Here is a 16,617-nt window from a genome sequence, read left to right on the forward strand (position 1 = left end):
AATTTGCCATAAAAATCTTCCTGGCTTGTCACTTCCCAGCGGAATAATTGGCACTCCTTAGAAACTTTTTTATCGAGGGGCACCTGGGCAGCTCAGTCATTAAGCGTCTGCCTTCAGCTCAGGGCATGATCCCGGGGTCCTGGGATGGAGCCCCACATTGAGCCCCCGCATCGGGCTCCCTGCTCAGCAGGAGTCTATAGCTGAGTCTAGAGTGGTGACAACAGGGAGAATTGTGCCTTGCTGTGAAGGGACTAAAAGTTCACATCCCAAACTCCACATGAGAGTTCTCCCCCCCAACAGAAGGGAATTCTGTTGTCTGTCCCGTCTCTCCAAAGATCCCTACCGGTTCTATGGGATTCCAAACTGTTAACTAATTAGGGAGTCAGAAAAGCCTCAGAGGACCCTTGCTGTGTCAGAGGAAACACGTTGTCCTCAAAGCAAAGTACACAATTTTGATTCCGTCAGTGAATTTCTATAAAGTCAGTACAAACGTTACCCAGATCATATTCTTGCAGAAGATGTAAGAAATGTAAACTTTGCCACAGTTTTCGTCTCCTAGGGAACCTCATGTTTCTGGATTAAAGGACATGCTGTGGTGGGTGAGGCTGGGAAGGGTAGGGATGAATGTAGGCATCAGTCCTAGACCAAGAGTTTCTAAGTATAGAATGTTTTTAATCATCCTCCCTAGTGGTCTTGGGAAGGAGCAAGCTTTTTTCTTTTTCTCCCCATATCTAATGTTTAGACTGAGCCCCAGGATAAACTGGAGGCGATGTCGTGAATCAGTGTGGGGTGCAAATGATATGCTCATTTATCCAAATGGCAGCCCCAGTGCTCTGTCCTCTCCACCTCCTGTATTTTCAAAACTATCATCTTCCATGCTTTGTATCTGTTCTCTCTTCCAGGCTTAGCTTGAATAATAAATTGGAGCTTGGAGTGAGATATTTTCCCCTGTTGGTATAGTTTAGAGAATAACTTTTTTGGACAGTACCTGAAGTGAAAGAGAGAAGGATACAATCCGTATGTGGTTTTTACCCGAGAACTAAGAAAACAGAATTACTTAGTGACAGTTAAATATGGCCAAAATGAAATGGAATGGTTTCAACACTCTCATACTAGAAGCAGGATGACAGTCTTATCTCTGCTGCCATTCCCTTTTCTTAACCTGTTCCCTTCAACATCCACTGTTTCTGCTTCCTTGCCAGACTCTTACTTGAGCAGGTCAGACTTGACTCAGAGCTGTGCCTTTGTAAGGAAGATCATCAGAATCATTTTGCTCTGGAATCCTTGTTCAAAATGTATTCAGCTCAGCATTGTGGTTTAGGGTGTAATGTCAGGCCTGCTTGAAGAGTTGTGGATCATCAGGAGACCTTATGTGTGTCCTATTTTATGCAGTCCCTAAACCCTTTGGGGATGACTTAGAAGAAGGACTTCTGGAATGCTTAGGGTCATGTTTCCCTCACCAGTGTGTGGATAGCTCCGTGTAGGGCAGAGGCTAAGTCTTAAAACCCTATGAACATCAGCCTGGGAAGACAGGAACCCCCACCCTAAGCCAGCTGAGAGCCAGTGAGCATGAATTCAGCTGTGAGGATGACAGAGGAGTTGGTGAACGGTGCCACACTGGTGGCTGTTTTGCCACTTGGAGGCTATGTTTAAACCTTTTGTCAAAGACAGCAATAGGTCCATTCATAGTGCTCGGAGGGAAGACTTTTTGTTCTCATTTGATGAGAGGAAAAGATACCCGTTCTCCGTGAGGGATGAAGTGAATCTCAGAGGTGTGGGCTAAGATAGTAGCAGCAGCATGAGGGTAAGTCTGACTGCTAAGCCCAGGCTCCCCCTTCATTGGCCTGGCATTACTGTTTGATTGTCCTGTCCCTGCTGAAGATACGAGTGAATTCGCAAGGACCTGCCAATATTGGTTAATGACAGGGAGAAGACCATGTGGTATCCTTCATTCCATGTGTGAAGCAGAGAAGAGCTTTTCAGAAGTATGTCTCGTGGATGATAGTGATCCCTGCAGCTTTCTTTGGGCTTGATGAGTTGGGAGCATCTTGTCCAACCTAGAGATTGAAAGGAAATGAGCGGTAAAGAGGATGCAAATCGGTATTCCTTCACGTACCAACACAGAGATGGCTTAGTACAAAACCCAGTTTAATTCCAAGTACACATCATTTTGCCTCTTTGTTACCCAGCAATTCTAGGAAAAGTTATTGTATTTACACAGAAAGTATCAGCAAGGTGCATTTATTTATGCATGAGAACCTACAATTGGTTGGGCCCTATAACCCACTAGCAAAGAGCCCATCCACCCCTTGCTTGACCCATTTGCCTTGAATGGAAAAGGCTACTTTGGATCCCAGTTGCACAGGGATTCTACTTCATTTCTTGAATCAGACCCACACAATCTCACTATGTTTGAAAAGGGACAGAGATCTGAGTCTCTGTGGACCAAATATTTTATACTAATCCCATTCCACTCTTGGTATATCTCATGCCATATCCCATCCGATTTTCTGTGTTCTTTCTAAAGGCTTAACTATTTTTTTTATAGATTTTATTTATTTATTTGAGAGAGAGAGTGAGAGAGAGAGAGACCACAAGTGGGATGAGGGGCAGAAGGAGAAGCAGGCTCTCTGCTGAGCAGGAAGCCCAATGCGGGGCTCGATCCTGGGACTCCGGGATCATGCTCTGAGCTGAAGGCAGACGCTCAGTCGACTGAGCCACCCAGGTGCCCCTAAAGGCTTAACTATTATGAACATAGACTGTGACCCTCTTAAAGTTAGGGAACTTGGTGCATAGAAGGTTTTCAGTAAAATTTCAGTATAGGAATGAAAGACCTGGATTTCAGTTCTGTTTCTACCAGCTGTATGTCACACAACCTCTCTGAGCCTCAGTTTAAGTATCAATAAAATGCAGATAACCTGCTCTAGCTACCTCCCACAGTTTTTGTGAGGCTCAAATGAGATAAAATTGCTTATTATTCTTTTTATTAATTCCTTTATCATTTAGTAGCTTATTTTGTTGATGGGAAGAATTCAGTCAGTGTTGCTACTACATGGTTACCTCTAACTCTGGACTAGACTCTTTATTCCCGTTCAGGCCTATCTCTTCCAGTGTTCAGTAGAAATGATAATGCAGATTGGAGTGAAGAACTAAACATACATCCTATGTTTAATCATACTAATTTACATGAGCTCATCATCCAATATTAGTAGAAACCGGATTATAGAAAATAGTAACCTTGGGCGCCTGGGTGGCTCAGTTGGTTAAGCGACTGCCTTCGGCTCAGGTCATGATCCTGGAGTCCCGGGATCGAGTCCCACATCGGGCTCCCTGCTCGGCAGGGAGTCTGCTTCTCCCTCTGACCCTAACCCCTCTCATGTGCTCTCTCTCATTCTCTGTCTTAAATAAATAAATAAAATCTTAAAAAAAAAAAAAAAGAAAATAGTAACCTAGACCAGAGATGACAAATAAGTTGGCATAAGAAACTGTGATAAATACTCTGTGATAAGAAATACTCTGATGCCATAGCTGGATAGAAAGAGTGCTGTGCTTCAGTTTCAAAGATTGAGATATAATTTACATAGAACATTGTGTAAGTTTGTGTATAGTGTCTTGACTACATACATTTTTTTCAAGATTTTATTTATTTATTTGAGAGAGAGAGAACTAGCATGAGCAGGGAAGGGGGGGAGGCAGAGGAAGAACAGACTCCCCGCTGAGCAGGGAGACCAATGCGGAACTTGATCCTAGGACCCCGAGATGACCTGAGCTGAAGGCAGACGCTTAACCGACTGAGCCACCCAGGTGCCCAACTGCATACATTTATAGATTGCAATATGATTACCACCCTAACACCTCTATCATGTCATAATAATTACCAGTTCTTTTTGTGGTGAGGACATTTAGGATCTAGTCTCTTAGCAATTTTGAAGTATATAATACACTACTGTTGACCATAATCACTATTTTGTGTGTTAGAGCTCCAGAACGTATTCAGCTTCTAGGGCACTGTGCTTGATTATTGATATGTGCAGTCGACACAGAATTAAAGAGTAGACACATGTGTACCATCCTAGACTAGATAATCTTTGAGACCCATTCTCAATGCTCTAATTCTGAAAAAGTGGATTCCTTTTTTAATTTAATTTTTAAAAAGATTTTATTTATTTATTTATTTTAGAGAAAGAGTGCAAACGGGGGGAGGAGCAGAGGGGGAGGGAGAGGGAGAAAGGGAAAGAATCTCAGGCTGACTGTGCTGAGTGAGGAGCCCAACACAGGGCTTGATCTCACAACCCTGAGATCATGAGCTGAGTCAAAACCAAGAGTCGGTCGCTTAACCAACTGCACCAACCAAGCGCCCCCCCTTCTTTAATTTTAAAATTATTGGAGACCTCATCTTAGTGAGTGTTGTGGATGTTGTAGAGAAGGCACACATCAGTTTCTGGTATTGAAAGGCTGAGTCCACTTCTGACAGGGAAACTGGATTTAAATTTTTTTTTTTTTAAAGATTTTATTTATTTATTTGACAGAGAGAGAGACAGCGAGAGAGGGAACACACACAGGGGGAGTGGGAGAGGGAGAAGCAGGCTTCCCGCGAGTAGGGAGCCCGATGCGGGGCTCGATCCCAGGACCCTGGGATCATGACCTGAGCCGAAGGCAGACGCTTAACAACTGAGCCACCCAGGCGCCCCAGGGAAACTGGATTTAAAGCAGCCATGCTGAAACAGTGGTAGTGTGTTTGTTTTAGACACCAAAGGGCAATATGAGCTTATGATGCTGTCAGGAAAACCAAAGGCCAAGAGGAAAGAAGCTACTTTGCCAAGTATTCAAACTTTTCAGGGTGGTGGTTCCTAAACTTTGTTGTGTATATAAGAGTTACCTGAGGGCAGGGGTGGATACATATGCTGTGGGTTCTGAACTCTTACAATTTGGGGTACCTTTTTTTAAGGAAAAAAATACAAATTTTAAGAATACAAAATTAGATACAAGCTTTATACAAGTCCCATGGGTCCTTAAGTTTAAGCTTCATTAATTTCACAATAAATCCACCTCTGCTTAGGGGGGTCATTAAAAATCTTAAAAAATAAGATTCCTGGCCTCACTCTAGACATTTTGAATGATTATATCTGGGGCTCAGAAATAATATATTTTCAATAAATACCCTATTATGTTATGGCTGGGCTGATGTTAGGAAAATAAAACAGTAGTACAAGTACCTCCCTATTTCCTGACACATAAAAGAAACGCCAACATTTGCTTCGTAAGTGAAGCAGCTCCCTATCTCCCAGCACTTATATATTAACCTCATTTTTTCCAAGCAAATGACATAGACCATACAGAGACCACTTTCCTTCTTGGGCTGAGACTCAAGCTGGGATTCAGCTGCCCCAGGTTGCTGGCCTTCTTCCTTTGCCTTCTGCCCAACCACTGGCATCGGCATAGCTCTCTGCTCCCCAGCACTGACTCCGAAGAGAAAAAGTAACTGGTGATAATTTTAGGTGGCCGGTATGCATTTGGCCAGGCCATTTTAAAAAAATCATCTTTTTTAAAGAAAACACTCAATCTCGTTGGATCTGTCGTCCGTAAAGAATGTCCAAGTCCAGCAGAGGGCAGGAACTTGCATTTAGCAAGCGCCACCAATGTGCCAGGTGCCTTTCACACAGGATCTTAATTAACCTTCAAAAACACCATGAGAGGCAAATATCATTAGTCCCATTTTACAGATGAGCCAACTCATGTTGGGGAAGTCAAACAACTTTCTCAAAGCCATTCTGCTTGAGTGTGAGTGGCAGTTCTATCCAAACCCCAAAGTCCATGCTTTTTTCATTATGTGAGCCTGCCTCTGGAACAGAAAAAGAAAGTCTTTATAAACATGTTTTTTTTTTTTTTTAAGTAGGCTCCGTGCTGGACATGGAGCCCAATACAGGATTTGAACTCACAACCCTGAGATCAAGACCGGAGCTGAGGGGCGCCTGGGTGGCTCAGTCATTAAGCGTCTGCCTTCGGCTCAGGTCATGATCCCAGGGTCCTGGGATCGAGCCCCGCATGGGGCTCCCTGCTCAGCGGGAAGCCTGCTTCTCCCTCTCCCACTCCCTCTGCTTGTGTTCCCTCTCTCACTGTGTCTCTCTGTCAAATAAATAAAATCTTAAAAAAAAAAAAAAAGACCGGAGCTGAGATCAAGACTGATCTTGATCTGAGCCACCCAGGTGCCCCCAGAAGAAAGTCTTTATAGATCCAGTCCAGGGACCCAATACATTAACAAACTTACAGGGCATGGGACTTCAAAAAGGACAAACACTATCATGGCGACTCCACTGAGCAACAGGGTGACAGCAATCAGAAATTTGACCACAGTGCTCCATTTCTGCCTCTTCTTTAGGTTCTCATCTGTGTCTAAAAGGAGAGAGAGGAGTAGAAGAGGGAGAAGAGAGAACTTGAGAGAGGGAAGAGATTGATCCTCTGATTTGAAGTTCTTCTAGCTCCCCCAGACTAATAGGGGCCCAGCCCGATGCAGAGATAATAGGCTGAATTTCCATTTCAGACTCAGAGTCAGGAGTGGGGTGGGCCTCGCTCTAACCTCCTTTGCAGCCTCCTTCCAATGAGTCACCTTCCCTGGGATTTGGGATTGGCCATGATCAAGTAGGAATGATTCTTGCATTGTTTTCAGGGGAGGAAGGAGGTGGGTGCGCAAGGAGTTCTGAATTCATCTTTCACCAGCACCCTCTCAGGGTCTCTCCCCTTGTGCTCAGACAGACACACTGTGTGGGATCAGAAAATCACCTTCCCTATTCTTCTCTTGACTATATTGGGGAGTAGGAGGAACAAGGGTGAATTGGCATCACTTTTGGGTCAAAGGCAAACTTGGGGACAAATCGCTCATACACATCTTGTTATTACTAATCTTTTTTTTTTTTTTTTAAGATTTTATTTACTTATTTGACAGAGAGAAACACAGCGAGAGAGGGAACACAAGCAGGGGGAGTGGGAGAGGGAGAAGCAGACTCCCTGTGGAGCAGGGAGCCTGATGCGGGGCTCGATCCCAGGACTCTGGGATCATGACCTGAGCCGAAGGCAGGCGCTTAACGACTGAGCCACCCAGGCGCCCCTTGTTATTACTAATCTTATATTTACATTTCTCCCAAGGGAACTGGGATGTAAACTAAACTGGAATATTACAGAATTTGAGTCCTGGCCAATTTAGGAAGAGCCATTTCCTAGAAACAGTGCAGATGAAAGCATGCACTTGGTTGTTGTCCTCATTGCAATGATGCTTGGTGTTTTAGATGTTCATCTATACATGCAATGGCTGGAATCCCCTACCATACAAGTACAATTCATTCTGTCCCCAAAATGGCCACAAGCTCACTTGTGTGGAGGCAAATGATTATTAATAGTGTCAAACTACATACATTTCTGGGACCTTCTTTAGAGAAGCTGATTTTTTAAAAAAGGATTTTATTTATTTATTTATTTGACAGAGACGTATAGAGAGAGAGCACAGATAGGCAGAGCGGCAGGCAGAGGGAGAGAGAGAAGCAGGTTCCCCGCTGAGCAAGGAGCCCAACGCAGGGCTCAATCCCAGGACCCTGGGATCATGACCTGAGCCGAAGGCAGACGCCCAACGACTGAGCCACCCAGGCGCCCCTGTCTAAATAAAGTCTTAAGTCAACTTCTTTGAGAGAGGTTTGGGGAAAGCAGAGGGAGCTGGAAGAAGGAGAGACCACCCAGCTTCATGCACTCCTCAATTTCATTCTTTCAGAAAGAAAATTTTTTAAGTAGGCTCCACCCAACATGGCCGCCAACATGGGGCTTGAACTCATGACCCTGATACCAAGACCTGAGCTGAGATCAAGAGTCAGACATTTAACTGACTGAGCCATCAGGCAACCCAGAAAGTAAATTTTTTTTTAAGATTTTTTTTTTTTAAGATTTTTTATTTATTCATTTGACAGAGAGAGACACAGCAAGAGAGGGAACACAAGCAGGGGGAGTGGGAGAGGGAGAAGCAGGCTTCCCATGGAGCAGGGAGCCCGATGCGGGGCTCAATCCCAGAACCCTGGGATCATGACCTGAGCCAAAGGCAGGCACTTAACGACTGAGCCACCCAGGCGCCCCAAAGCAAATATTTTTAAATGAATATCCATTCTGTACCAGGGACTGAGATTTTATTTGTTTATTTGATAAGAGAGCACAAGCAGGGGGAGCAGCAGGCAGAGGGAGAGGGAGAAGCTGACTCCCCTCTGAGCAGGGAACCCGACGCAGGACTCCATCTCAGGACCCTGGGATCATGACTTGAGCTGAAGGCAGGTGCTTAACCTTAGACTGGGCCACCCAGGAGCCCCAACTTTATGTTATTTTAGAAGGAGGTAAGTGCTAAAAAAAAAAACAAACTAAAAGCAGAGCAAGGTTAGGGCGAAGTCTGGCGGTGTAGGTGGGCAGTGGGGGGCAACCTGCAATACAAGCTGGTTTCCTTGAGAAAAGAAGTGAGCAAGGCTTGACAGAAGTAGGGGATTAGCTAAGCACACACCTGGGAAAGCAGTGATCTAGGCAGAAGGTACAGCTAGGATAAAGGTCCTGAGGTGGTGTGAGTGTGTCAGACGTGTTACAGTTTTAGAGAAGCAAGGAGGCCAGTGAGACTGGAATGGAGTGAGCACAGGGCAGTTGGAGATGAGGAAAGTTCTAAAGGTAACGGGCCTATATCAAGAGCCTCGTAAGCTACTTTAAGGACTTTGGTTTTTATTATGATTGAAATGGGGATCCATTGCAAGGTTTTGAGCAGAAGTGGTGGATGGCTTTGTTTCGAAAGGATCACTGACCTGCTGTGTTAGAAATAGACTGTAGGGGGCAAGCGTCAAAGCAGAGAAACCTGTTAGGAGGCCATTGCAGAAACCCAAATGAAAGATGCTGGTGACTCAAACCAGCCGCTGAAGTGTTGAGACATAGCTGGATTCTAGCTGTGGTCTAACTAACTAACTAACTAACTTCACTTGGCTCCAGAATTGACCTAATCTAATTCACACAGGTTCCTATTTTGTTTCTAATGGTCTCTAATCATTGCTTATTAAATTAAGGTCTGTAAGTCCTACTTGACTTTTCTAAATTACTTTCCGAAGTCTTGATTAAGTCCATGTGAAATGATAGTTCTTGCCTTCAGAGGCCAACGGCCACAGTACCAGGCACTGCATGTAAAATTACAGAGGAAGGAATAGTCCCTGCCTTCAGTTTAATCAGGAAGACAGTGTTGGCAAAGATCGGCAGAGATGGAGAGCCAACAGGTTGAGAAGGAAAAATAAGGAAATTATATTAAATATTTCCAGCATGGTGCCAGTCAGTTCTCTGAAGTAATAATGTATGTGTTTCTGAGACAGATGAGAAGGAAGATAAATCTCACTTTGGACGAGTCACATAAGTTCTTTGTGTTTTGGTTTCCTTATCTGTAAGATGGTTATAATAAAGTAATTCTTGGCCTACCTATTTCACGGCGTTAATGGGAAGATCAGAAACAAATAAAAATGAGGAAACAGGTGTGAAAACACTTTGCACACCGAGTGATATTGTGATTGAAAGAGAAGGGAAAAACCTAGTGATCCTCTAGTAGAAGAACTGTGCCCTCTAGCCACAGGGATAATGGTATTTCAATGTGGCATGTCTTCCCACCTCCTGGGAGCCACTGTTTCAAAGTCTTCTTAATAGGCTTCATCTGTCAGTGTATTTTCAGTTCTGCTTAAGCTTTGAAATTAATGTCCATCTATGTTGGCAGCTCTTTTAGGTCTCATCTGCTAGGTAACTGAGCATTAAGGTGGAGCACATCTGTAAATACAACCACTCCATTCCCGGTGATGATGGAATTGCAGTATTAGTTTTTTGTTGGCTAAGGATATTTGAGCAAGAATGCCCCCCTCTCAGATGTACAAACTTCAAATCTATGAAATGGATAACTTAGCAGATGATGCTTTGCTTTATTACAAAATAATTTATTTTAAATAGGGAACATTAGATACAGTATATTTAAATGGAAATTTCTCTTGGAGATTATTCTGTAATAATACTAGAAGGTCAAAAGGGCTTATTTGAGAGGTCTTACCTATTGCTGTTGAGTCTGTGCTTCAGATTTAAACCTCCCTTTGTATATCTAGAAATGATATCATCTAGTCAAATCTCTCATTTGTAGCTGTAGAAACTGAGCACTGGAGAAATTAAGTAACTTGTCAGAGATGATAATATCAGAATGAACACTTGTTTGATGTTATCTTTCCTACACCCTAGTTTCACATGGGGTAAACAGTCCTTAGAAATTGGTTCACACTTGGGGCACCTGGGTGGCTCAGTCGTTGGGCATCTGCCTTCGGCTCAGGTCATGATCCCAGGGTCCTGGGATCAAGCCCCGCATCAGGCTCCCTGCTCCGCAGAGCGCCTGCTTCTCCCTCTCCCACTCCCCCTGCTTGTGTTCCCTCTCTCGCTATCTCTCTCTCTCAAATAAATAAATAAAATCTTTAAAAAAAATTGGTTCACATTAATCAAATTCCAAGGAGCCTAATCTATATACTAAAATGACATTTAAAGAAACTTACATAGAATGTATCCATCAAATGGATCAGGTAGGATTTTTCTCTTCTAGGGATCCTGTTCTAAACATATAGGTTCTTTTGAAATCTAATTAGAAAGTCTAGATTTATATAGAATCTGAGCAATAGGAACTAGATGGTATAAACTATATCATAAGTGAAAAACACCTAATGAGTCATCTTTGTCCACCAGAAAGAAATTTGGGGATATTTATAGTAAAGGATCTTTTCATTGGCCCAATTCCATAAACAGTAACAAATAGTCTCCATCTGACGTTTTTCTACATTCCATGTTGACCCACATCTTCTGATGACTGTGTTGTAGTATATTATCATCCTTCCAGTTTCAAATTCCTACTTTGCTCTGGGAACATTTTCATAAACTGTCTTCTGATTGTTTCTGGGACATCCTTTTGTGCAGACTGATGTCAACCATAGTGTGGTAATTTCAGAGGGCATCTCTTTTATGACCTTGTATATTTGGCCTTTTATTTAATTTTTATTTCTACCCTACTTGGTGTCTCTCACATCCTGGTATTCAATGTAAATTTAAATTCAGAATTGGCAGTTTCAAACTTATAAATGGAATGATATTTCAAAAGTCCATATATAAGTTGGTTGTTTGGAATTCACCATTATTCCATAGAAATGTATCATGAATGTTGATTAAGTCCACAAACTAGCCAACAAACATCCATTTAATCTCTTTGCACAGTTCAAGTAGTACTGGCTATTAGCCTACATTCTGAATTCAGGAACCAACCACCATGCCATGAAGGAAGGAGGAAGAAAGAAGCCCAGGGCAAATTTTTGAATTGGGTCAGGTTGATCTCTGGCATCCTTCCACCCCCTTAATCACCCAGTTTCCCTTGTTCCAAATTTCTAAGAACAAGTGTCCTTAATTGCCCAAATCCTACAATGCATAGCACTATATCCAAGAAAAATCCATCCTGCACAGAGTGCTCTAGACTCTAGAATGACTTAAGTTCACTAATATCGACACCTGCCATTGGTGGAGGGGTGTCACATGTTAGGAAAACAATCTGGTTGAATTACTTAACATTAATATTGAATAACCGAAAACCCCCAAATGCTGTCAGAATTTTTTTCAGTTTTTAATAAGAGGGTTTTTTTTTTTCCCACACAAATCGTTACCATATAAACTCTAGAAAGTACAATAAAGGGAGTGAAAACATTCATATCATGTGAGGATATATAATTTACTATACCTAGAATTACACCTCCCAAGAATCTCTCCACTTATTTCCCAATCTCTAGTCCTCTAAACAGACCATAGTTTTTAAAGTTTTTTTTTTCCATTATCCTACTTGGGAACCCCCAGTTTCTCTACAAGTGTTAAGTTTTATTTTATTTTTCCAGCAGTGCAGCAGTGGCATCTAGGGGATTGCCTGTATGTAAAGGGAAACTGCCAAAATCATAAACTGCTTGACAGAAAGAATGGGTGGGGGAAGGAAAGGAGGGCAGAACAGAGAGACTTAACTGATGTCAAGAACCATTGCCCAGGGGCGCCTGGGTGGCTCAGTTGGTTAAGCGACTGCCTTCGGCTCAGGTCATGATCCTGGAGTCCCGGGATCGAGTCCCACATCGGGCTCCCTGCTCAGCGGGGAGTCTGCTTCTCCCTCTGACCCTCCTCCCTCTCATGCTCTCTCTCAAATAAACAAAATCTAAAAAAAAAAGAACCATTGCCCAGCAGCTTAGGGGGAACAGGCATTTTCACGGTGGGGGTGGAAGGGCAAAGTGGAATCACCGGATGGAAGGTAATGTCGCAGTAGCTAACAAACCTGTGATGCAGCAGAACTGCTTCTTGGAATTTACCAGGTGGATAAATTGTAGGTACACAGAGAAGAATGGATAAGGTCATTGCTTGCAATATTGTTTGTGTTTACAAAAGATTAGAAACCAAAATATCCATTGACAGGAATCTGGTGGAATAAATTATAGTACAGGGGGGCCTGGCTGGCTCAGACGGTAGAGCATGCGACGCTTGAGCTTGAGCCCCATGTTGGGCTTAGACATCACTTAAGGGAATAAACAAAAATTATAGGCATATAAAGGAATACTGTACAATTGTTGAAAGAGACAAAGTCATACATACTGATATGCAACAACCTATAAGATATATTGTTAAATGGAAAAAAAGCAAGGTACAGAACAGTGTGTATGGTATGCTACCATTTAGGTTTTTAGATGTATACGTCCGTCTATGCTTAGAGTAGGAAGGAGATTCAGTTAAGTTGGTAATAGTGGTTCCCTAGAGAACTGGAAGATTGAGAGATTGGAGTAGGAGGGAGACTGACTTTTCACTATAAATCCATGCTGTTTAAATATTTTATTGTCTGCATTCAAAATAAAATTCCAATAACCATTGTCAAGAGAAGACCCATCAGAAATGAAAACCCCAGCATGTCAGGGTTAGAAGGGCCCATAGAGATTTAAAAAACCCTGATGTTCAGAGAAGACACAGATCTGCCCAGGAGAGGATAGTATGTATCCTTGAGGGTTTAGCTACCACTGAGGCCCACCTGGCTTCAAGGATGTCAGCTAAAAGCCAGTGCCTACCTCCATCTCATTTTCCAGTCTCACCTTTGCCTGTTAGAAGGGATCCAGTCTGAAACTTGGATGTGGGGGTTAAGTGACAGTTTGGGGAGTAGTGCTGTTTCTGCAGGGAGCAGCAAGGACTCTCAGGTTCTTCAGCGTTTGCTTGACCTTTGACCTTTTCTCTGAATACACAAGGTTGACTTTGACTTTGCTCCCAGAGCCAAGGCACTGCCGGGTAGCCAGTCTGATTTTGAATGAATGTAGACTTTTTGGTTTCTGGAAGGAGAAAAGCCAGACAGAAAAATGAAGCTGGTTCTTAATCTGAATGGTACCCAGCTAAGCAGCTTCCACTCGTGACCCCTGTTAAAACTCCACTGCTGTACTTGCTTCTCTTTTTTTAGTTCACTTCCTCCTCAACATGTGTTTATGGTCCTAAGTATACAAGCCCTGCCTTTCCTCCTTCCTGCCGTGGGTCTCAGGAAGATAGGTGACTGCGATAAATTCAGCCCAGAGAAACGCTCCTAGACCGTTTCCTCCAATGCAGAGAGGGTTGCGCGCTGCCTCCTTCTCTTTCTTCACCCTCAGTTGTTTGATTTACATAGCCATGCCTTAGGTCATGAGTGTTAATTTAAAAACTGGTTTCCAGAAAGCCTCTTGAGGGGACACATATCTTTAAAATAGGATATTTGAGATCTGGGCTGGGAATTGGGGGAGACGGGCATCTTTTAAAGGTAAAGATTTTCCAGAATGGCAAGGGGATTTTTCAGGAAGGGCCCATTCCCTACCTTGCACGAGCACATCCCTGATTCTTCTCACATCCTTTGGGAAGAACCCTGGCAGCTGTCCCACATGGCAGCTGCTATCTCTGAGTTCTGGAAACAAAAAGAGAAAAAAAGGTCAGGATTTACAATTTATTGGGTACTGTTCAGAATTCCAGGTATTGGAGACGGGGATTGCAAAAGAATGCAGTGTCTTCTCATAGAGCTGGCAATTGGGGAGATCAAACACTATCAAAAAAAGATTTTAAAATAATGATTTTATCTAGTACAAAGAAAACTGAGCACCAATCCATTACACTTAGGGGGGAAGAAAAGGTGAAAAAGAGTTAAGTGAAATTAGCTAATAAGTTAATGAAAAGACTAACCAACCCATTCCTTCAAATGCTGCTTGTTATCTCTTCCCCTCCTTGTTCTAGCTGCCTTCTTATATTAAAACTTCTGAAAGTTTATTAAATGTAACTCTGAACAAGGTATCTCTTCAGGTTTCCATGGAACCACTAATGCTTTTTGGCACTTAACTCACAGGATGTTGTGAGTTTTCTTCATCTGTTAAATTTGTTACTGCTGTGCCTTGAGCTGTTTGGCCGTAACTCTGATCAGCTAATTTTAGAGATGAAATGTTTGGACACTTTGGAAAAGCATGTTTTAAATAAACAGTTACCAGATAGCAGCAAACGGTGCCATTCCAGCCTACCCCCCTTACCCTCACCTCCCTCTACCCAAGAGCATCCCCATCTGTTTGGATGTACCACCTTAAAAAAGGAAGACAGCATCTTGTGAGGGTTATGAATTTGGGAGTGGTAGGTGTTGACAATACTGAAACTGTGACAGCACCCTCCAGTAAAGAAAGACATCTAATGGTGACAGCACTTTGAATGTTCGTTACATGAATAAGGCAGAAGAATGCATCATATTCTCTGAAGAATTCTTACCATGGGGGGCACCTGAGGAGCTCAGTCTGTTAAGTGTCTGCCTTCTGTTCAGGTCTTGATCCCAGCATCCTGGGACAGAGCCCTGCTTCCTGGGGAGTCTGCTTCTCCCTCTCCCTCTGCTCCTCCCCCGGCTTGTGCTCTCTCTCTTCCTCATTCTCTCAAATAAATAAATAAAATCTTTCAAAAAGGGGGCGGGAAGACTTCTCACCATGGAACAGCTATCTCTCTGAGTTGAAGTAAGTTACAGTCCTGCCTAGAAGTAAGAGAATACATGGGATAACTGTAAAGCGTCACCTACTGAGAACTGGCTTTATCTCAATCTGGTGGAATAGACCCCCAAACAGTCTAGGTGTCTCTTTGGATTTTCTAGGATATTAGACTACAGAAGTACTTACCTTTCTTGCTGACATCATAGGACATGATGATTAGGCTAAAAACCAAGCACATGCTGCTAATCTGTCACAGCCCCTTTGTCTTCTTGCAAGGCGCTTGCACTACTGTCCTGGAACCAAGTTTGACCCCAGGAGAGTCTGGTTCCAACCTATTTTTGCCCCATTTCCTGAAGACCCAGGAATAGAGCTGATTGGAGAGAGAACCAAATGTGCTTGTTAGTGATTGACTCAAAAAGTCTTCCTCTGACTTCATAGCTGGTGCCGACATAAGGAACTGTAATTACCTAGAGGTTTCCCTAGAAGAAAGGACATAAACACCCAGTGATATGCTTTACAAATACTTGCACATGGACATGGAGACATTCACATGCATGCTCACTACATGGGCACATAGATTTATACACTGACACAAAGAGATGTGGAGATTTCTCTTAAGGAAAACGATTGAAGAATAGAGTGGGGGGACGCCTGGGTGACTCAGTCGGTTAAGCGTCTACCTTCGGCTCAGGTCATGATCCCAGGGTCCTGGGATCGAGCCCCGCATTGGGCTCTTTGCTTGGCGAGCCTGCTTCTCCCTCTACCTGCTGCTCCCCCTACTTGTGCTCTCTCTCTCTGACAAATAAATAAATAAAATCTTTTTTTAAAAAAAAGAATAGAGCAGGAAACTAGGACTGAATGAGTTAGTGAACTACACTGGAGAGAGCACTGGACTAAGAACTTGGTAGACTTGAGTTTTAGCATAAGCCCTGTTATTAATATCACCTTGAGAAAATTGCTTGACTTCTCTGAATCTCCGTTTTCTCCTCTATAACTGGAGAATTCCAACCAAATAATCTCTAGAATTCATTCACAGTTGTACACATAAACTCATATTAGCGTAGGCGCATCTACCTAGTTTTGCACATTTTCACACCCATGAATAGACCACATTGCCATGACTATTGCACTAGGTAAGTGCTACCATCTGCAGTTTGGGAAGGTTTTCCTAGACAGATAACCATTGTTGTAGAGTTTTCTAACTTTTAGCAAAGAGTTTACATCTAGTGTAATACTCCGTAGACTTTGTGATAGCATAACTAGGAGGCTCATACAGCAGAAATGAAGATCTACGCAGATCCTCTGCCGAAGTCATGAGCCTCTGCAGTCTTTCTACTCACTGTAAATTTTCTTCACTGGAGCCACCATAGGTCTGGCTATGCATAAGAAGGTCTTGGAGCCTGACACTCTGATAATGATGTGAAGGGAGCTTGAGGTAAGGGATTTTCCATGAGGGAGTTCATGAGATCGGAGTCAGATCATAATTTAAATATTACCCTGTTTCCTGGCATTTTTAATTCAGGTTGAAATCTGGCTAAATTGAATTCAGGGGAAGTCTTGATGGGGAAACAGA

The 16,617-nt window shown here is 43.0% G+C and overlaps 2 protein-coding genes across 8 annotated transcripts in view; one reads left to right on the forward strand and one right to left on the reverse strand.

Annotated features, from left to right (window-relative positions):
- ACACA (acetyl-CoA carboxylase alpha) overlaps positions 1 to 16,617 on the forward strand; it is a 280,433-nt gene that overhangs the window by 14,103 nt on the left and 249,713 nt on the right. The window lies entirely within an intron of this gene.
- CUNH17orf78 (chromosome unknown C17orf78 homolog) lies at positions 1,980 to 15,282 on the reverse strand. Its single transcript, XM_035027449.1, is given in 9 exon segments — positions 1,980 to 2,057; positions 5,333 to 5,403; positions 5,406 to 5,463; positions 6,269 to 6,393; positions 13,170 to 13,235; positions 13,238 to 13,365; positions 13,367 to 13,400; positions 13,910 to 13,996; positions 15,231 to 15,282. Coding segments are annotated over 9 exon segments (699 nt in total).

The sequence above is a fragment of the Mirounga leonina genome, unplaced genomic scaffold (genome assembly GCF_011800145.1).
Source record: "Mirounga leonina isolate KUSES-001 unplaced genomic scaffold, KU_Mleo_1.0 Mir_200, whole genome shotgun sequence".
NCBI classification, from domain to species: Eukaryota; Metazoa; Chordata; class Mammalia; order Carnivora; family Phocidae; genus Mirounga; species Mirounga leonina.